The sequence below is a fragment of the Cynocephalus volans genome, chromosome 2, assembly GCF_027409185.1.
Source record: "Cynocephalus volans isolate mCynVol1 chromosome 2, mCynVol1.pri, whole genome shotgun sequence".
In the NCBI taxonomy this organism is placed as follows: Eukaryota; Metazoa; Chordata; class Mammalia; order Dermoptera; family Cynocephalidae; genus Cynocephalus; species Cynocephalus volans.
In genome coordinates this window covers 188,282,120-188,296,485 of record NC_084461.1, presented here as the reverse complement: position 1 = coordinate 188,296,485, position 14,366 = coordinate 188,282,120, and the positions used below count along the sequence as shown (strand labels likewise).

Genomic DNA, 14,366 nt, shown 5'->3' with positions numbered 1-14,366 from the left:
AAAGCGCAGCCGGGGGGCTGCAGCATGGTGAGCAGGCTGTGGGGATGGGAGAGGCCAAGCCCCATTGGGCCATGCACTACAGGCACATCTAGGTTAGGCCACTTGATATTGTCCTGACCCTCTGTTCAATTTTTCTTTCAGCCTTTTTTCTTTCCATGCTTCCATTTGACATTTTCTGTTGTTCTGTATTTAAGTTCACTGATCTTTCTTCTGTAGCATCTTATCAGCTAAGCCCATCCAGTGATTTTTCATTTCATATTTGTACTTTTCAGTTCTAGAGTACCCATTTGGATAGTCTCCATGTGTCTATTAAGATTCTTTATTCATTCCCTCATTAAGTTCATATTTTCCTTGAAATCCTTGAGTACCTTTGTAATAACTATTTTCAAGTCTTTGGCCAATTCCATTATCTATGTCCATTTTGAGCCTTCTATTAGCAGCTTATTCTATTGGTTACAGGCCACATATTTCTGCTTTATCTGTCTAGTAATTTTTATTATATGCTAGACATTATACATTCTCTGTTTTTGAGTGTATGCTGTTGTTTTCCTAATAGAGTGTTGAGCTTTGCTCCAACAGGCAGTTAGTTTACTTGGGGATCAGCTTGACCTTTTCAAGGCTTATTTTAAGCTTTGTTGGGATGAGGCTGAGGTAGCCCTTAACTGGGAAGACTAGTTTAGGTCTACTTCTAAGGCACGGCTTTTCTGCAATTTCTACTTAATGCTTGGGGCATTCAAAAAGATCTCTCTCCTCCAGCTGCTAGGAACTCACACATCTTCCAGCCCAGTCCTGTGTAATATCTGGTGGTGGTTCAGCTCACAGCTCCCTAAGACTTCTTTTTCCTGAAAGTCATATTTTGCTCTGCCTCATAGTGTCTTTCTCTGCACATATGAAGTTTAGGACTTAGCCAAAGTCCATTTTTTGAAGCTCCTTCTCTGCACAGCTTACTTTTCTCTGGTACCCTGCCATGCAAATTCCTGAGGGAACCTCGGTAGCCCTGAACTACAATCTTTATCTCCACAATTCAGAAAGTCCCTCCAGGCAGAAAGCCAGGGTGATTGTGAGGCTTACCTCATTTGCTTCTTTTCTCTCAGGGATCACAGTAAATTTTATATATTTTATCTAGTTTTAGAGTTGTTTATAGCAGGAGAGATAATCTGGTACCAGTTACTCTATCACGGCTAGAAGCAGAAATCCCATTCTTTGGTATATGATTACACTCACATCTTTACACATTCAAAAAGCAATATACAGTAATATTTGCCATGTATTTAAATTTTTTACTTAAGTGGCATTACATTGTTCATATTCTTCCACATCTTCCTTTTTGACTCAACTATTTTTAAAAATCTATCCACATTGCTATATTTATTCAGTCACTTAAATATTTTAGTGTTTTTGAGTGTCTGCTAAGGGCAAGGCACTATTCTAGGCACTGCACATACAGTTGTACAGTTGAACTTAATACTTAAACATAAGGCCTTCCTCTTCAGGTTTCCAGCAAAAGAGACTAGCAGGAAGCAGCCACTGAGATGGGAGGAAAACCAGGAGAGTGTGGCATCTTTTTTTTTTTTTTTTTTAAAGATGACCGGTAAGGGGATCTTCTTAACCCTTAGCTTGGTGTTGTCAGCACCATGCTCAGCCAGTGAGCGAACCGGCCATCCCTATATAGGATCCGAACCCACAGCCTTGGTGTTATCAGCACCGCACTCTCCCGAGTGAGCCACGGGCTGGCCCTAGAATGTGGCATCTTAGAAGCCAATGAAGGAAAGTGTTTGAAGAAAGGAGTGATCTACTGTATTCAGTACAACTGAGTGGGTACCTGTAGGCATCATTAGTGACATAAAGAGATTCAGTTAAATCATTTTAACTGCTGCATAGTATTCCATCACATGAATAGAGAGGGTTCATTCCTCTATCTCCCACCACTTAGGTGAATATTTGCAGTGAACAGTCTTGAACATGTCACCAATTTGAGCACATGTGGGCAAGTTTTGGACCCTATCTAGGGATGGAATCACTAGGTAGGTCATTAGAAAAGATGTGCATAATTCCAACTTGACAAGACAGTGCCAAATTGCTTCCCCAAATGGTGGTACTTGTCCTATCTTCAGTGTTCAACAGACCCCAGAGCTTCACACCCTCACTGACGTTTGTGTGATTGTTACTTCAATTTGCATTTTCCTGAGGTTGAGCACCTTGGCCATTTGGGTTTTCTCTTATGTGATCTACCTGTCAATATTCATTGCCCAGTTTTCCTTGGAGTTTTCTTTTTCATTCTGATTTATAAGATTTCTTTATATATTCTGGACACTAAATCTTTGCCTATTAAATACATTGCAAATATTTACTCCCAATCTATCCTTTTTGTAGGGCTGTGTGTACATATGTGTGTGCGTGTATGTGCGTATGTCATATAAAAGCTTTTAGTTTTGATGCAGTCAAATCTGTTTTATGTTTGTGTGTTATTTAAGCAATGTTTCCCTATGCTGATGTCATGAAGATACTTGCCTGTACTTTGTCCTGAGACTTTTAGAGTTTGTTTAAAATACACTTCTTCACATTAATGCTAATGCATTAATGTTAGTGCAGCATGAGGTAGGGATTGGTGTTTTGTTTTGTTTTTTTTCTATTGGGAAAGCCAGATGTCCTAACCTCTCTAGCCTTTTGCTACTGACCTGGACTGCTATCACCTTTCTTCGAGCCTTGCAGAAGGACACGGGTCTATTTGGACTCTTTTCCTGTTCCACTGATCATATTGCCTATTCTTGTTCTCATACCCATAAGTTTTAATTATTTGTTTATATGAAATTTGATATTTGGTAGGGTAAGTTATACAAAATGGGGGCAAGGGGTGGGATATTTGCTTTTGCTTTGAAGTCATCCCTCTTTAAACAGCTGTCTGTGTACTTAAAATAGCACTTGCTAACCATGGAAAAAAGTCGATTTCCACTCATCTGTCAAGGACTGAATCAGTGGCGTGAAGAGTGGGGGTCTCATGACTTTTGTGTGAAACTCTGGGTACTTTTACTTTTGGCTTTCCCCTCCCCCTGCTCCGCCCACTCTCACCTCCGGTTTTCAGGTTGTAATGTCTCTGAACCATGGGGCAGCTCTTCTGGTATTTACACATGGGCCTGTGGTGGGTATTTTGTGACTGGGCTGCAGTACCGATTCCGTTGGTTACTGCAAATCAGACCACAAGGACAGGCCTGGTGGGGTCTGGGGTTTCCTGTTGCCTCACTGACACAGATACCCTGGACTCCAAAAATAAAAGCACAAGAAACCACTGTGACCTCACGGTTTCTGTGCTCACACAGTGCTCTGAGCACCGTGGGACTGTCTTTACCTGGTGTGGCCCAGCACAGCCTGGGCCCTCCCCACCATCAGAACAACGTGGGGTCTGAGTGGTCCAAATGGGCTCTGAGGCCACCCTGGCTGAAGCTCTTGCTTTCTGTCCCTGCTCCTCTAGGCAGTTACCCGCAGGGCCAAGGTGGCTCCCGCAGAGAGGATGAGCAAGTTCTTGAGGCACTTCACTGTCGTCGGGGATGACTATCATGCCTGGAACATCAACTACAAGAAATGGGAGAATGAAGAAGAGGAGGAGGAGGAGCAGCAGCCACCAGTTATGCCAGCCTCAGGAGAGGAGGGCAGGGCCACGGACCCAGGTGCCACTCCTGTCCCCACGCCCAGGCCCTTCGACTTCAGGAGCAAGTTGAGGAAGCTCTTCAGCTCTCACAGGTTTCAGGTAGGTGGGGGAAGAGCCTTCAGTGAAAGTTACAAGAGGCCAGCCAGGGTGGGGACCCATCTCTGCCACTGCCTCATTCATCCTACAGATGTTTACTGAGTACCCACCACGTGCCAGGCGCCCCAGGTGGCACTGGCGCTACTGCGGGCAGATCTGGTGTTGTTAGGGGGGAAATAATTGTAATCCAAAAGTAAATCAAAGGTCCATTAGCAGACAAATGGATAAACAAGATGTGGCATATCTATTGTATTCAGCCATAAAAAGGAAAGAATACTGACACAGGCGACAATATGGACGAACCTTGAAAATGTGTTGCTAAGCAGAAGAAGCCCGTCACAGAAGGTCACATCTCATATGACTCCATTTACACGAAATGTCTAGAACAGGTGAATCCAAAGCAGGTGGGCGGTGGCTGCAGGCTGGAGGGAGGGAAGAACGGGGAGTGACTGCTTGATGGAGATGAGGTGTCCACTTGGGGTGATGGAAGTGTGCTGGCACTGGATAGTAACGATGGTTGCACGACCTTGCAAGTGTACTTAATGCCACTGAACTTTATGCCAACTCTAAAATGGTAAGTTTTATGCTCTGCACATTTTGCCGCACACACAATGTAAATTAAAGGGTGAACACCAGAGGCAGAGAAAAGCATTCATCCATCCACTCAGCGACCATGGCATGACTGCTCTTGAACAAGGCCCAGAGGGTCCCCTGCCTCCCAGACACACATCCCCATGGAGGCCTTGGTGTCTTCTTTTGTGGAGTGATGCCAAACATGCCTGCCTGGCCTTGACCCACCGCAGCCTCCAGGCACAGTTATGGAGAGAACAGGAGCGGGAGGTGTAGACTTCAGAGAGCAGCTAAGGGAACTGCAAAGGGATTCAGTGTCTGTTCCAACATCTTGAAGGACATTTCTGATTTTGAAGGACAAAGGCAGGTGGAGTCTGGCCAGCCTTCTCCGTGCCCCACCCCAGCCCCAGCCCCAAGGTGGCAGGCAGGTGTCTGGAAGCACATTCTGAGTTTCGGGGGAACACGGGAGGCCCAGTGGCATTAGGGACACACACACAGCCCCCTCTCAGTCCAGTTCTTGAAGAGAGGCACTTTGGGGGTGCCAGTGCAGGCCTCCTCCTCAGCCAAAATTAACTGCTTTCTCCTTAGAATCCATGTCCCTTCTGGAAGCAGAGAGAAGCAGCCCTTGCCTCTCCCAGCACTGACTTTGTTCCAAGGAAAAACAGAAAAAAAGAAATATATTTTGGTCTTTACTTTTCCACTCTTGTGTGGCTAAAAGAAATGAAGCAAACCAACAACCCAGCACTCCTGGTGGCTCAGCTCGTTCCTCCATGGCCCTGACAGGAAAGGAAACATGATATTAAGTTGTTGGGGTTGAAATCCCAAACCCTCAATTTCAGAAGCAGAAGGAAGGAGCCGGTTTCCTTCCAGCTGCAGGGGGAGCCCTGGACAGCCCCCGCAGGATGTCTGGGCCATGTGGCCTGCTGGGGCTTAGGGCTGGCATCCTGAGAGGAGACCACTAGAGACACACCTAGTGGTGAAAAGAATGACTGTCATAAAATAAGTAGAGACATCTATTCACTCACACAATAGTCATTTATTGAGCACCACAGCAGCAAACCCATCCTTGTCCTCACCAAGGATCTGACAGTCTGCAGAGAGGCAGAATTACAAGAATCTCATCACCCAGACAATTACTGGTTACATATGGAGAGGAGCCCTCTGCAAGAACACAGAGGGGATGTGATAGATCCTGGGGGTGAGGGAGACCTGATCCAGGACTGGGAGTTGGAGGAGGTGACATTTCACCTGACGCTTGAAGGCGGAGACTGAGTGAGCCCTGTGGAGGGGATGTTTGCCAAGGATCCTTAGTGGGAAAGAGCCATCAAGGAATTGAGGAGGGGGCACGTGGCTCGTGTGGTGAGCAGCACAATTGCTTGGAAAGAAGGGGAGAGGGAAGGTCATCCGTGGGCAGACCTTCTAAAAATTCTAAAGAGTATGGGGGGTTGACATGTTCAGATCTGTAGGGGGGCTCAGGGTGGAAGCAGGGAGGCGAGATTGGAGTAGGGGACCAGGGTCCTGGGGTGCTGATCTCTGCATGTAGACTCAGCATACAGGAAGGCCCTGGAATCCCTTTCTTCGATGGTTTGAAGTGGCCAAGGTGATGTGATACGGGGATGGCACAACCAAGAGAGAGGACACAGGGTGTATCAGGCCCCCAGGGAAGCATACAGGGACAGGATGGAGTCGAGACAATCGTGAAGACCGAGGAGCTTCACTTTTATTCCTGCTCACCACGACTGGGCCCTATGCTGAGCACGCTTCACGTTACCTCATATCACACTTCTGTTGTAGCTCCAGATAGGAAATGTGGCCAGTCACATTTTCCCCAGGACACGGAAGCCTCAGTTAACACTGAGGCTCAGCAGCATGGAGGGGTGTGCCCAGGGTCCAGCTGATGGGGGGCACTGAAAGCCAGCCTGGGGGCCGCACTGTGCCCCCATGGACTCCATGCTGGGCGTGGCCGGCTTTGCCAGGGGGAGGATTTGGAATTAACCAGCTTCTCTGAATTCTCAGCATTTTTCTTTGTGACATGGCTCCCCTCAGAAGCAGTACACTGGCTGGGCAGTTAGCTCAGTTGGTTAGAGTGCGGTGTTATAACACCAAGGTCAAGGATTCAGAGCCCCATACTGGCTAGCCACCACCACCACCACCACCCCCCCAAAAAAAAGGAAAAAAAAGAAATGGTATTGCTTTGTGAACTGGCAAATTCAGGGTCTTGGGGATTAGTTCATAACGGCTGGGGTTGGGACCCAGGCATCGTAGTTTTGTGACTTTGGGTCTTTTTTTTTTTTTTTTTTTTGGTGGTTTTTTTGCTTGCTTGTTTTTGTTTTCATCCTTGGTTTTATCTTAGAGCTAAAGGGATCTGAGAGATCATGTGGTCTAAAACCAAGACACAGAGATACTAAGAATAGACCCAATATTCAGCCATAAAAAGCAATGAAGTATTAACACATGCTACTATGTGGATGAACCTAGAAACATTCTGGCTGGCCAGTATAGGGATCCAAACCTTTAACCTTGGTGTTGTCTTTTTTTTTTCCCCCTATATATAGTAACATAATTGATTGTATATATATCTATGGGTACAGAGTTGAATATCAATACGTGTGTGTAATATGTGCTCAAATCAGAGTAATTATTATATTCAATAATATACAACATCATCACTTTTCGTGGCCTTTACCAATTCCTCCCTTCCCGTCTGGTAAACTCAGTTCACCTTTTGAAAGTTCAATGTATTGTAATTGTTGTATCTTTTTCTTTTCATTTATACATTTATTTTTAGCACTTATGAGGACATGTGGTATTTCTCTTTCTATGCCTGACTTATTTTACTTAACGTGATTTTCTCTCAGTTCATCTATGTCGCTGCAAATGGCAGAATTTCATTCCTGTTTATGGCAGAGTAGTATTCCACTGTGTATATATACTACATTTTCCTTACCCAGTCATCTGATGATGGACATTTAGGTTAGTTCCAACTCTTGGCTTTGTTGAAATAGAACTGTGGTAAACATGGGGGTGCAGGTATCTCTTCCAAATGATGCTTTCTGTTCCTTTGCGTATATACCCAGCAGTGGATCCTTTTTGTTTTTTAATTGAGGAAAAATTATTTTAAAGTGAATAGTTCTGTGGCATTTATTTAGTACATGAATAAATTGCTGGACAGTGTTGTGCAGCTCACTACTATCTAGTTCCAGAACATTCTCATCACCCCAAATGGAAACTGTGCCTGTTAAGCATTCACTCCCCAATCCTCTCTCCCCCAGGCCTAGACAACCGTCAGTCTGCATTTTGTCTCTATGAATTTGCCATTTCTGAACATTCTGTATAAATGGAATCCTATAATATGTGGACTTTTATGACGGGCTTGTTTCACTTAGAATGATGTTTTCTAGGTTCATCCACATGGTAGCAAGTGTTAATACTTCATTCTTTTTTATGGCTGATTTTTTTTTTTTTTTTTTTTTTTTTTTGGGTGGCTGGCCAGTGCACGGACCCAAACTGTTGACCTTGGTGTTATAACACTGTACTCTAACCAATTGAGACAATCGGCCAGCCCTTATAGCTGAATATTGGGTCTGTTCTTAATATCTCTGTGCCTTGGTTTTTTGTGTTTTTTTTTTAGTGGTTGCCCAGTACAGGGATTGAACCCTGGATCTTGGTATTATAACACCACACTCTAACCAACTGAGCTAGCTGGCCAGCCCCCCATGCCTTGGTTTTAGACCACAAGAGCTCTCAGATCCCTTTAAAATAAAACCAAGGATGAAAAAAAAGAGGCTTAAATCTTTACTCAGCTGCTGAATTTGGATACGTGTGAAAACTTCATTACAAAGCAATTTGCCATGTAATTTTCATAATATACCACATCATCAAATACTTTTATTACTGAAATAATTACCTACAGATTGAAATGGTCAAAGCTTTAATGGTCTGTTCTTGCATAGGCCTGAACTTATTTAATTTCTGAGAGTGTGTGAGGCAAGGCCCCAGAGAAGTAAGTGATGGTCCTGAATTTCCACAGGAAGAGACGGGTCATGTGAGGGCCTCTGGGGCTCCTCCCATTGCTGCTGCTTCCACTGCCACCATGGTCTCCTCTACCCCATTAGTGTCCTCACCTGCATCACCATCACCTCTATCACTGTGACCACCTCCTCCACCAGCTGATCCCACATCTGCCTTCAGTGAGAACACCCACTCGCTCCATCCTGGTACCCACCTGTCCTCCTCCACCAGCAGGTCACAAAGCCACCAAGATTGTCTTTCCCACAGCAACTCTTCTCAATTCTCCAGGAAACCCAGGATTCATCCCCCCTTTACCTCCTGATGAGCACGTGTGAATTGCGGCAGGTTTATGTGGACATCACCGTAACCCAGTTGCCTGAAGTTGGCAGTCCCTTCAGTCACTGAGTTTCCAGAACTCAGACCTCTGAGGCTGGCATGTGTTGAATTATTTATTGAGCATCTGTTCTGTGTGTGCCCCAATAGCAGCAATCCCCAGAAATAGAAAAATAAAAACTTTATTATTTTTTGCTATCTAGGAAGTGGCAGTTCGGTTTGAGAAGTGTTATGTGAGAAACAGTGAACAAGTTGGAAAAAGACCAGTGGTGACAGAGGGTCAGCCGAAAGGAGGAGTGGGCCCCAGCAGCTTTCTGTAGGGCACTCTGGCCACTGTGAGTGGCCTCCCATCCTTGGTACCTGCCCGATGGTTTCACCCTGCTGTTTCCCAACCCGCTTGTAATGATGGAAGGAAGACCCCTGTTTAGGTCTCATGGTTTCTTGCTGCTTCCCTCGGTCCACAGGTCATCATCATTTGCCTGGTCATCCTGGATGCCCTCCTGGTGCTCGCCGAGCTCATTCTGGACCTGAAGATCATCCAGCGCGACGGGAACAACTATGCCGCCAAGGTAGCGTGTGGGCAGCCCTTTCGGGGTTTGGCTAACACAGTTCATTTCTTTTATGTGCGCTGAGCAGGGGCAGAGTAGGGCTGACAACCCACTGGGAGCAGCAGGGCCTCATCAGTTTGGGTATTTTAGTCAAAGGGCAGAGGAAATGTCTTCCTTTCCAAATTGAACCTTGAGAAATGCTAGACCATTGAGCTGGTACATGTCGCTCATTCAGGAGGGATGGTCTCACCAGGGGAATGATAGACTGTCCCATCCCCAGAGGCAGGAGAGTCGTTTCTCCTCCTGTCTTGTTGACAGTCTGCATGGTCCCCACACTGGAGCCACCCAAGTCAGTCACCCAAGGGGCAGAGGACACACCCTCAGTGCCACAGGAGGAGGCTTAGAAGCATCTCCCCATGCCCTTTTTGGGAAAAAAAAAAAAGGAATTGATATGCAAACCCATGTCTTTTCAAGTGGTAAAAAGAGTAGGAAGAAATATTAAACCTTTTTCACTCCTGCTCCCTATCCCAGCACCAGTCCTGTTACACTGTCTTCCAAGACTTTGCACAGAAAGATGAATATCTTTCCTCTCCCTTTGTTTTAATGGAATCAGCAATGTACCTGCTACACTGTCTTTTTTCTCAATTTTTTATGAAAAGTGACAAATATATATTTTGCTATATTTGCTTTATCTCTGTATATCCCTACACACATACTCATGTATTTGATCATTTGAAAGTTAGACATCATGACACTTTACCCCTAAATACTTCAACATGCCTAAGAATAAGATTTTTCTCCTATAGAACCATAATAGCATTATCAGTTCTAAAAGAAAAATCAATAATTCCATAATATCTAATAACTACTCTATTCCAATTTTCTCATTTATCCCAAGAATGTCTTTTATAGTGCTTTTTTTCAAACTAGGATCCAGACTTCCAATTTTCAATTTGGTTATACCTCCTCTGGCTTTTTTAATCTAGAAGAGTCCTCCCACCTTTTCTTTTTTTCTTTCCCCCTCATGCCTTTGACTGTTGGAAGAGTCTAACCAATCTTGTAGAATGTCCCACATTCTGGATTTGTCTGGTTATTTCCTCAGAGGTCCTTTAACTCATTTATTTCCTGTATACCAGATGTTAGGTCCAGAAACTCAATTAGCAAGAATTCTTCATTGACGAGCTGTGTTCTTTATATTGCATCTTCAGGAGGCACACCATGGCAGCAGATCCTATTCTTAGTGGATCACTCAATTTAGGTAGTAAATGTTGGACTGCTCCACTGTCCAGGGCACTCTTCCCTTGGCAGTGGAAGTCATCTGCCCTGTGATACTCTGGCAGCATGCAAATGGCCTCTTCCCAGTTGGCATCCATAGATTTTTGCCCGAGTCAGTGAATACACTGCAGTATGCAAAATGGTAACTTTCTCTTCTTTCCTTCTACATTTAGTAGTTGGTATTTGTCTATTAAAAAAAAAAAAAAAAAAGCTCTCCTTTTCCCCCAACGTGTGTGTGCATGCCTCAATATGGATTTATGATTTTTTAATTCAGGGTGTTACAATCAGCCTTAGTCATTACTTTCAAATTGTCTCAAATGTGGGCACTGTGAGCCTCTTCAAGCTGACTGTGTCTTTTGACATGATTTTGTAAGTCTTTGAGCATTCCCTTGCTTTCTGGCACAGGGAGTCCTAGCTTACTTTGTACTTTCCCTGCACTAGAACTGGAAATGTTTACCTTAGTGAGGACTAGGATTTATAGGTCAAGATCTGGGAACCCTTTTCACTTACCGTCTACCTTGGTGATCATTCTTCATCAGTATATATGGACATGCTTCAGTCTTTTTAACAGTTGTTTAGTGCAACCATCATTTATTTGACCAGTGCCTTCTAATGGATATTGATACTGTCCTACAAACATAGCAAGAAATCTTTGGTTCTGAAAACAATGCTGTAGAAATGGCCATACAAGGCATCTTTGTGGACATGGGAGCTTAAGTGTAGCATAAATTCCCAGCAGTGGAATTGCTGGGCCAAAGGGTATGGTGGATGTTTCCATTCTGACATTGCCTAATTGCCCTGCAAGGAGCAGGAAGCTTGTCTGTGGTGTTCATAGCCACGTTTCCAGCACCAAGAACAGCACCTGGTGCAAGTTGTTCGGTATTTGTCAAGTAAATGAATTCTCACTCTGGTAACCAGGCAGGTGCACCCAAGGTCAGCTCGCCTCTGTGACCTGTCCGTGACCAGGGCCCAGATCCACTCTGACTGTGGCTCCTTGCCCCCTTCAGGTATTCCACTGCATGAGCATTGCCATCTTGGTCTTTTTTATGATGGAGATTTTCTTTAAAATATTTGCCTTCCGCCTGGAGTTCTTCCACCACAAGTTTGAAATCCTGGATGCCGTCGTGGTGGTGGTCTCGTTCATCCTCGACATTGTCCTCCTCTTCCGGGAGCACGAGTTTGAGGCTCTGGGCCTGCTGATTCTCCTCCGGCTGTGGCGGGTGGTGCGCATCATCAATGGTACGTCTCCAGCACTCCGGGTTGTGGGTGTGAGGCCCAGCCCGACAAACACAAGGTTTCCCATTACAGCCATGGCCGCCACCTTCCCCTTCCCACCCCTTATCCCCTAGTCTAGAGAACAATGAAGTGGCGTGATCTGGCATCCCATTGCCTCCTCTGTGGCTACACAAGGAGACCAGGATGTGTGCTCTGAGAGGAACAACCTTTCTCCTTTAGGCCATATTTTCATGGTTACTAAACGATGTTTATGGGAAAGGTTAGACTGATCTCTGATTAGACCCTCCTACTTTTTCCCAGAGCATCTTTAACTTGATATTTCCTGAAGAGGATTCTACCACACCCTGGCCCACCTTGGGTGGGCATCATCCAAAAGGGGTGCCATGAGCTGTGATATGCTCTGCATGGGATTCTGCCACCCTTGAGGAAGTCGCCACACACATTAGCATTAGCAGGAGGAAGGCTCTGAGAACTCGAATAGTTTCCACATTAACCACTGTGACATTCTTGGGAGGAAATAACACTTATTAACGTGCAATAGACTGGCTCTGGGGAACGCACTTGGGGAAACACCACTTTTCCACATTTCAGGTAAAAATCCTGTTCCTCACACACACCCTGCATGTGGTACAGGGCCTCCATTTCAGAGAAGCCATGCGTCTGTTGTGATTTCACGTGGATGTAGTGACCTAGTCAGAGTTGCTCAGATGCCTGCTGTGGATGTGCTGCGTCAGAGTCACCTTCAAACCATTTTTTAAAAACCGGTGTAGAGGGCCTGGGGTGGAGCGCCCAGGCAGGTGTTTATTTCTGAAGTACTCCTAGGTTATTTGGGTGCCCAGCCAGGTTTGGGAATCCTCAGACTAGAGCCCAACATAACAGGTGTGGATCATCGTCCGAAGGTGAGGGAGCCACAGTGTGGCCTGGTTAGGCAGGTGCGTCCTCTGACCACAAACTCCGTCCCTTGGTGACCTAGTGAGGAGCCGCATGTGCAGTGGGTGAAGGGCCAGGTCTGCTTCAGAGGTAGAGCTGCCGTGGTATTCGTGCGCACCGTGCTACACAGCAGTACCATGCACCAGTACCATCGTGAACAGTTCTGTGTTAAGGAGCTCAATGCTCATCTTGTGAATATTTTTAAGGATTTCTGAGCTGAAAAGAAATATTGCATAGGGCCAAGCCCGTGGCGCACTCAGGAGAGTGCGGCGCTGGGAGCGCGGCGACGCTCCTGCCGCGGGTTCGGATCCTATATAGGAATGGCCGGTGCACTCACTGGCTGAGTGCCGGTCACAAAAAAGGCAAAAAAAAAAAAAAAAAAAAAAAAAAGAAATATTGCATAACTGGGTACTGAGTAGCTCAGAAATGAAAAATGTTACACTCCTAGTTCTGAAGCCTCTAAGTAAGGACATGACTGTCTTCTCAACTATTACATGTGTAAGCATACATATCTTTTTTTTTTCCTTAGTGGTTAAATTAGAAACCAGTATCATTAAGACCCTCAATTCTTTTTCAGGGATAATTATCTCGGTTAAGGCACGTTCAGAACGGCAACTCTTACGGTTAAAACAGATAAATATACAATTGGCCGCTAAGATCCAACACCTCGAATTCAGCTGCTCTGAGAAGGTAAGACAACACATCTGGGACATCCTGTTCGTGATTCCCCACCTTCAGCTGCGGCCTAGGCATCCCCTCCCCCAAGAGCATCTCTTGTCACTGCTGCTCAGTGGACCCTGTCTGACTGCAGCAGTCTCCTCAGCACACCAAGTTCCACAGAGTGTAGCTTTTGTTCATCTTTGTGTCCTGGGGCTCACTGAATGACTGTCATGTCCCTGGTGAGGCTCAGAAGGTAAATCCCAACATTTGTCTGCTTTTGCAATAGGAGCAAGAAATTGAAAGACTTACCAAGCTATTGAGGGAGCACGGACTTCTCGAGGAGGTGAACTAGAAGCGCACCAGCTCCACCTAAAGAGAGGTGCTACCTCCCAGGCCTGGGACGACACATCCGCCTTCCCCAGGGCCACCTGGCGAGATGTGTGCTCGGATGCTTTTGCCTCCTCCTGCGCAGCATAGATTCTGGGTGGACACAGCCTTTTGGAAGGCTCTATTTCTTTCTTGGTATGACCAAGAGCTGCCCATCCCATTCCCACCCCTCATGCTAGCAGATGTATAAACTACTACATTTGCTCATGTTGAACACTTCATTCTTGCTTGAAAGTGAAGCTGGACAGTTACAAGTTTAATCTCACCAAATGTACTGTTTTCAAATTTCACATGTCTGTTGAAGGACCAGCGCATCTTTTCATATGAGCATTCTGAAAGAAAAAAGAAAAGGAGAAGCTACTTTTCTAAGCTGTCCTAAATAGCCTCTCTTGTCCCCCAGGGAGGCTGTCCTCAGGCCCCTCCTCTGCGTTATCCAGCTGCATCATCCAGCCTCCAGCTGGCTCACCTAGTTCTGCCACCTGACAACATTCTTCTCAATTACTGTACAATTAATGTATAAAATAAACTCCCTTCTTCCCTTGGGCCCTCCTACTGTATTCTTTCCTCTGTGGCATCTCACAGCAACCCACCCATTGGAGACCTGGCTAGTGACAGTTCCTAGCACAGAAATGGCAATTAGAGACAAGACTCCACTGTAATTAACATGATATTTG

At 45.5% G+C, this 14,366-nt stretch overlaps 2 protein-coding genes across 5 annotated transcripts in view; one reads left to right on the top strand and one right to left on the bottom strand.

The window, feature by feature from the left end:
* The window catches only part of HVCN1 (hydrogen voltage gated channel 1), a 28,562-nt gene extending 14,342 nt beyond the window's left edge, over window positions 1-14,220 (top strand). Inside the window, exons 4-8 of the mRNA XM_063086251.1 lie at window positions 3,470-3,745; window positions 9,121-9,225; window positions 11,487-11,718; window positions 13,223-13,335; window positions 13,592-14,220. Coding sequence (XP_062942321.1) covers window positions 3,470-3,745; window positions 9,121-9,225; window positions 11,487-11,718; window positions 13,223-13,335; window positions 13,592-13,657 — 792 coding nt within the window. The 3' untranslated portion in view covers window positions 13,658-14,220. The remainder of the gene's footprint in view (window positions 1-3,469; window positions 3,746-9,120; window positions 9,226-11,486; window positions 11,719-13,222; window positions 13,336-13,591) is intronic.
* The window catches only part of TCTN1 (tectonic family member 1), a 37,201-nt gene continuing 31,590 nt past the window's right edge, over window positions 8,756-14,366 (bottom strand). For all 4 annotated transcript variants that reach the window (XM_063086248.1, XM_063086247.1, XM_063086249.1 and 1 more), the window contains one exon: window positions 8,756-14,024. The gene's annotated coding sequence lies outside the window, so the exon portion shown is untranslated. The remainder of the gene's footprint in view (window positions 14,025-14,366) is intronic.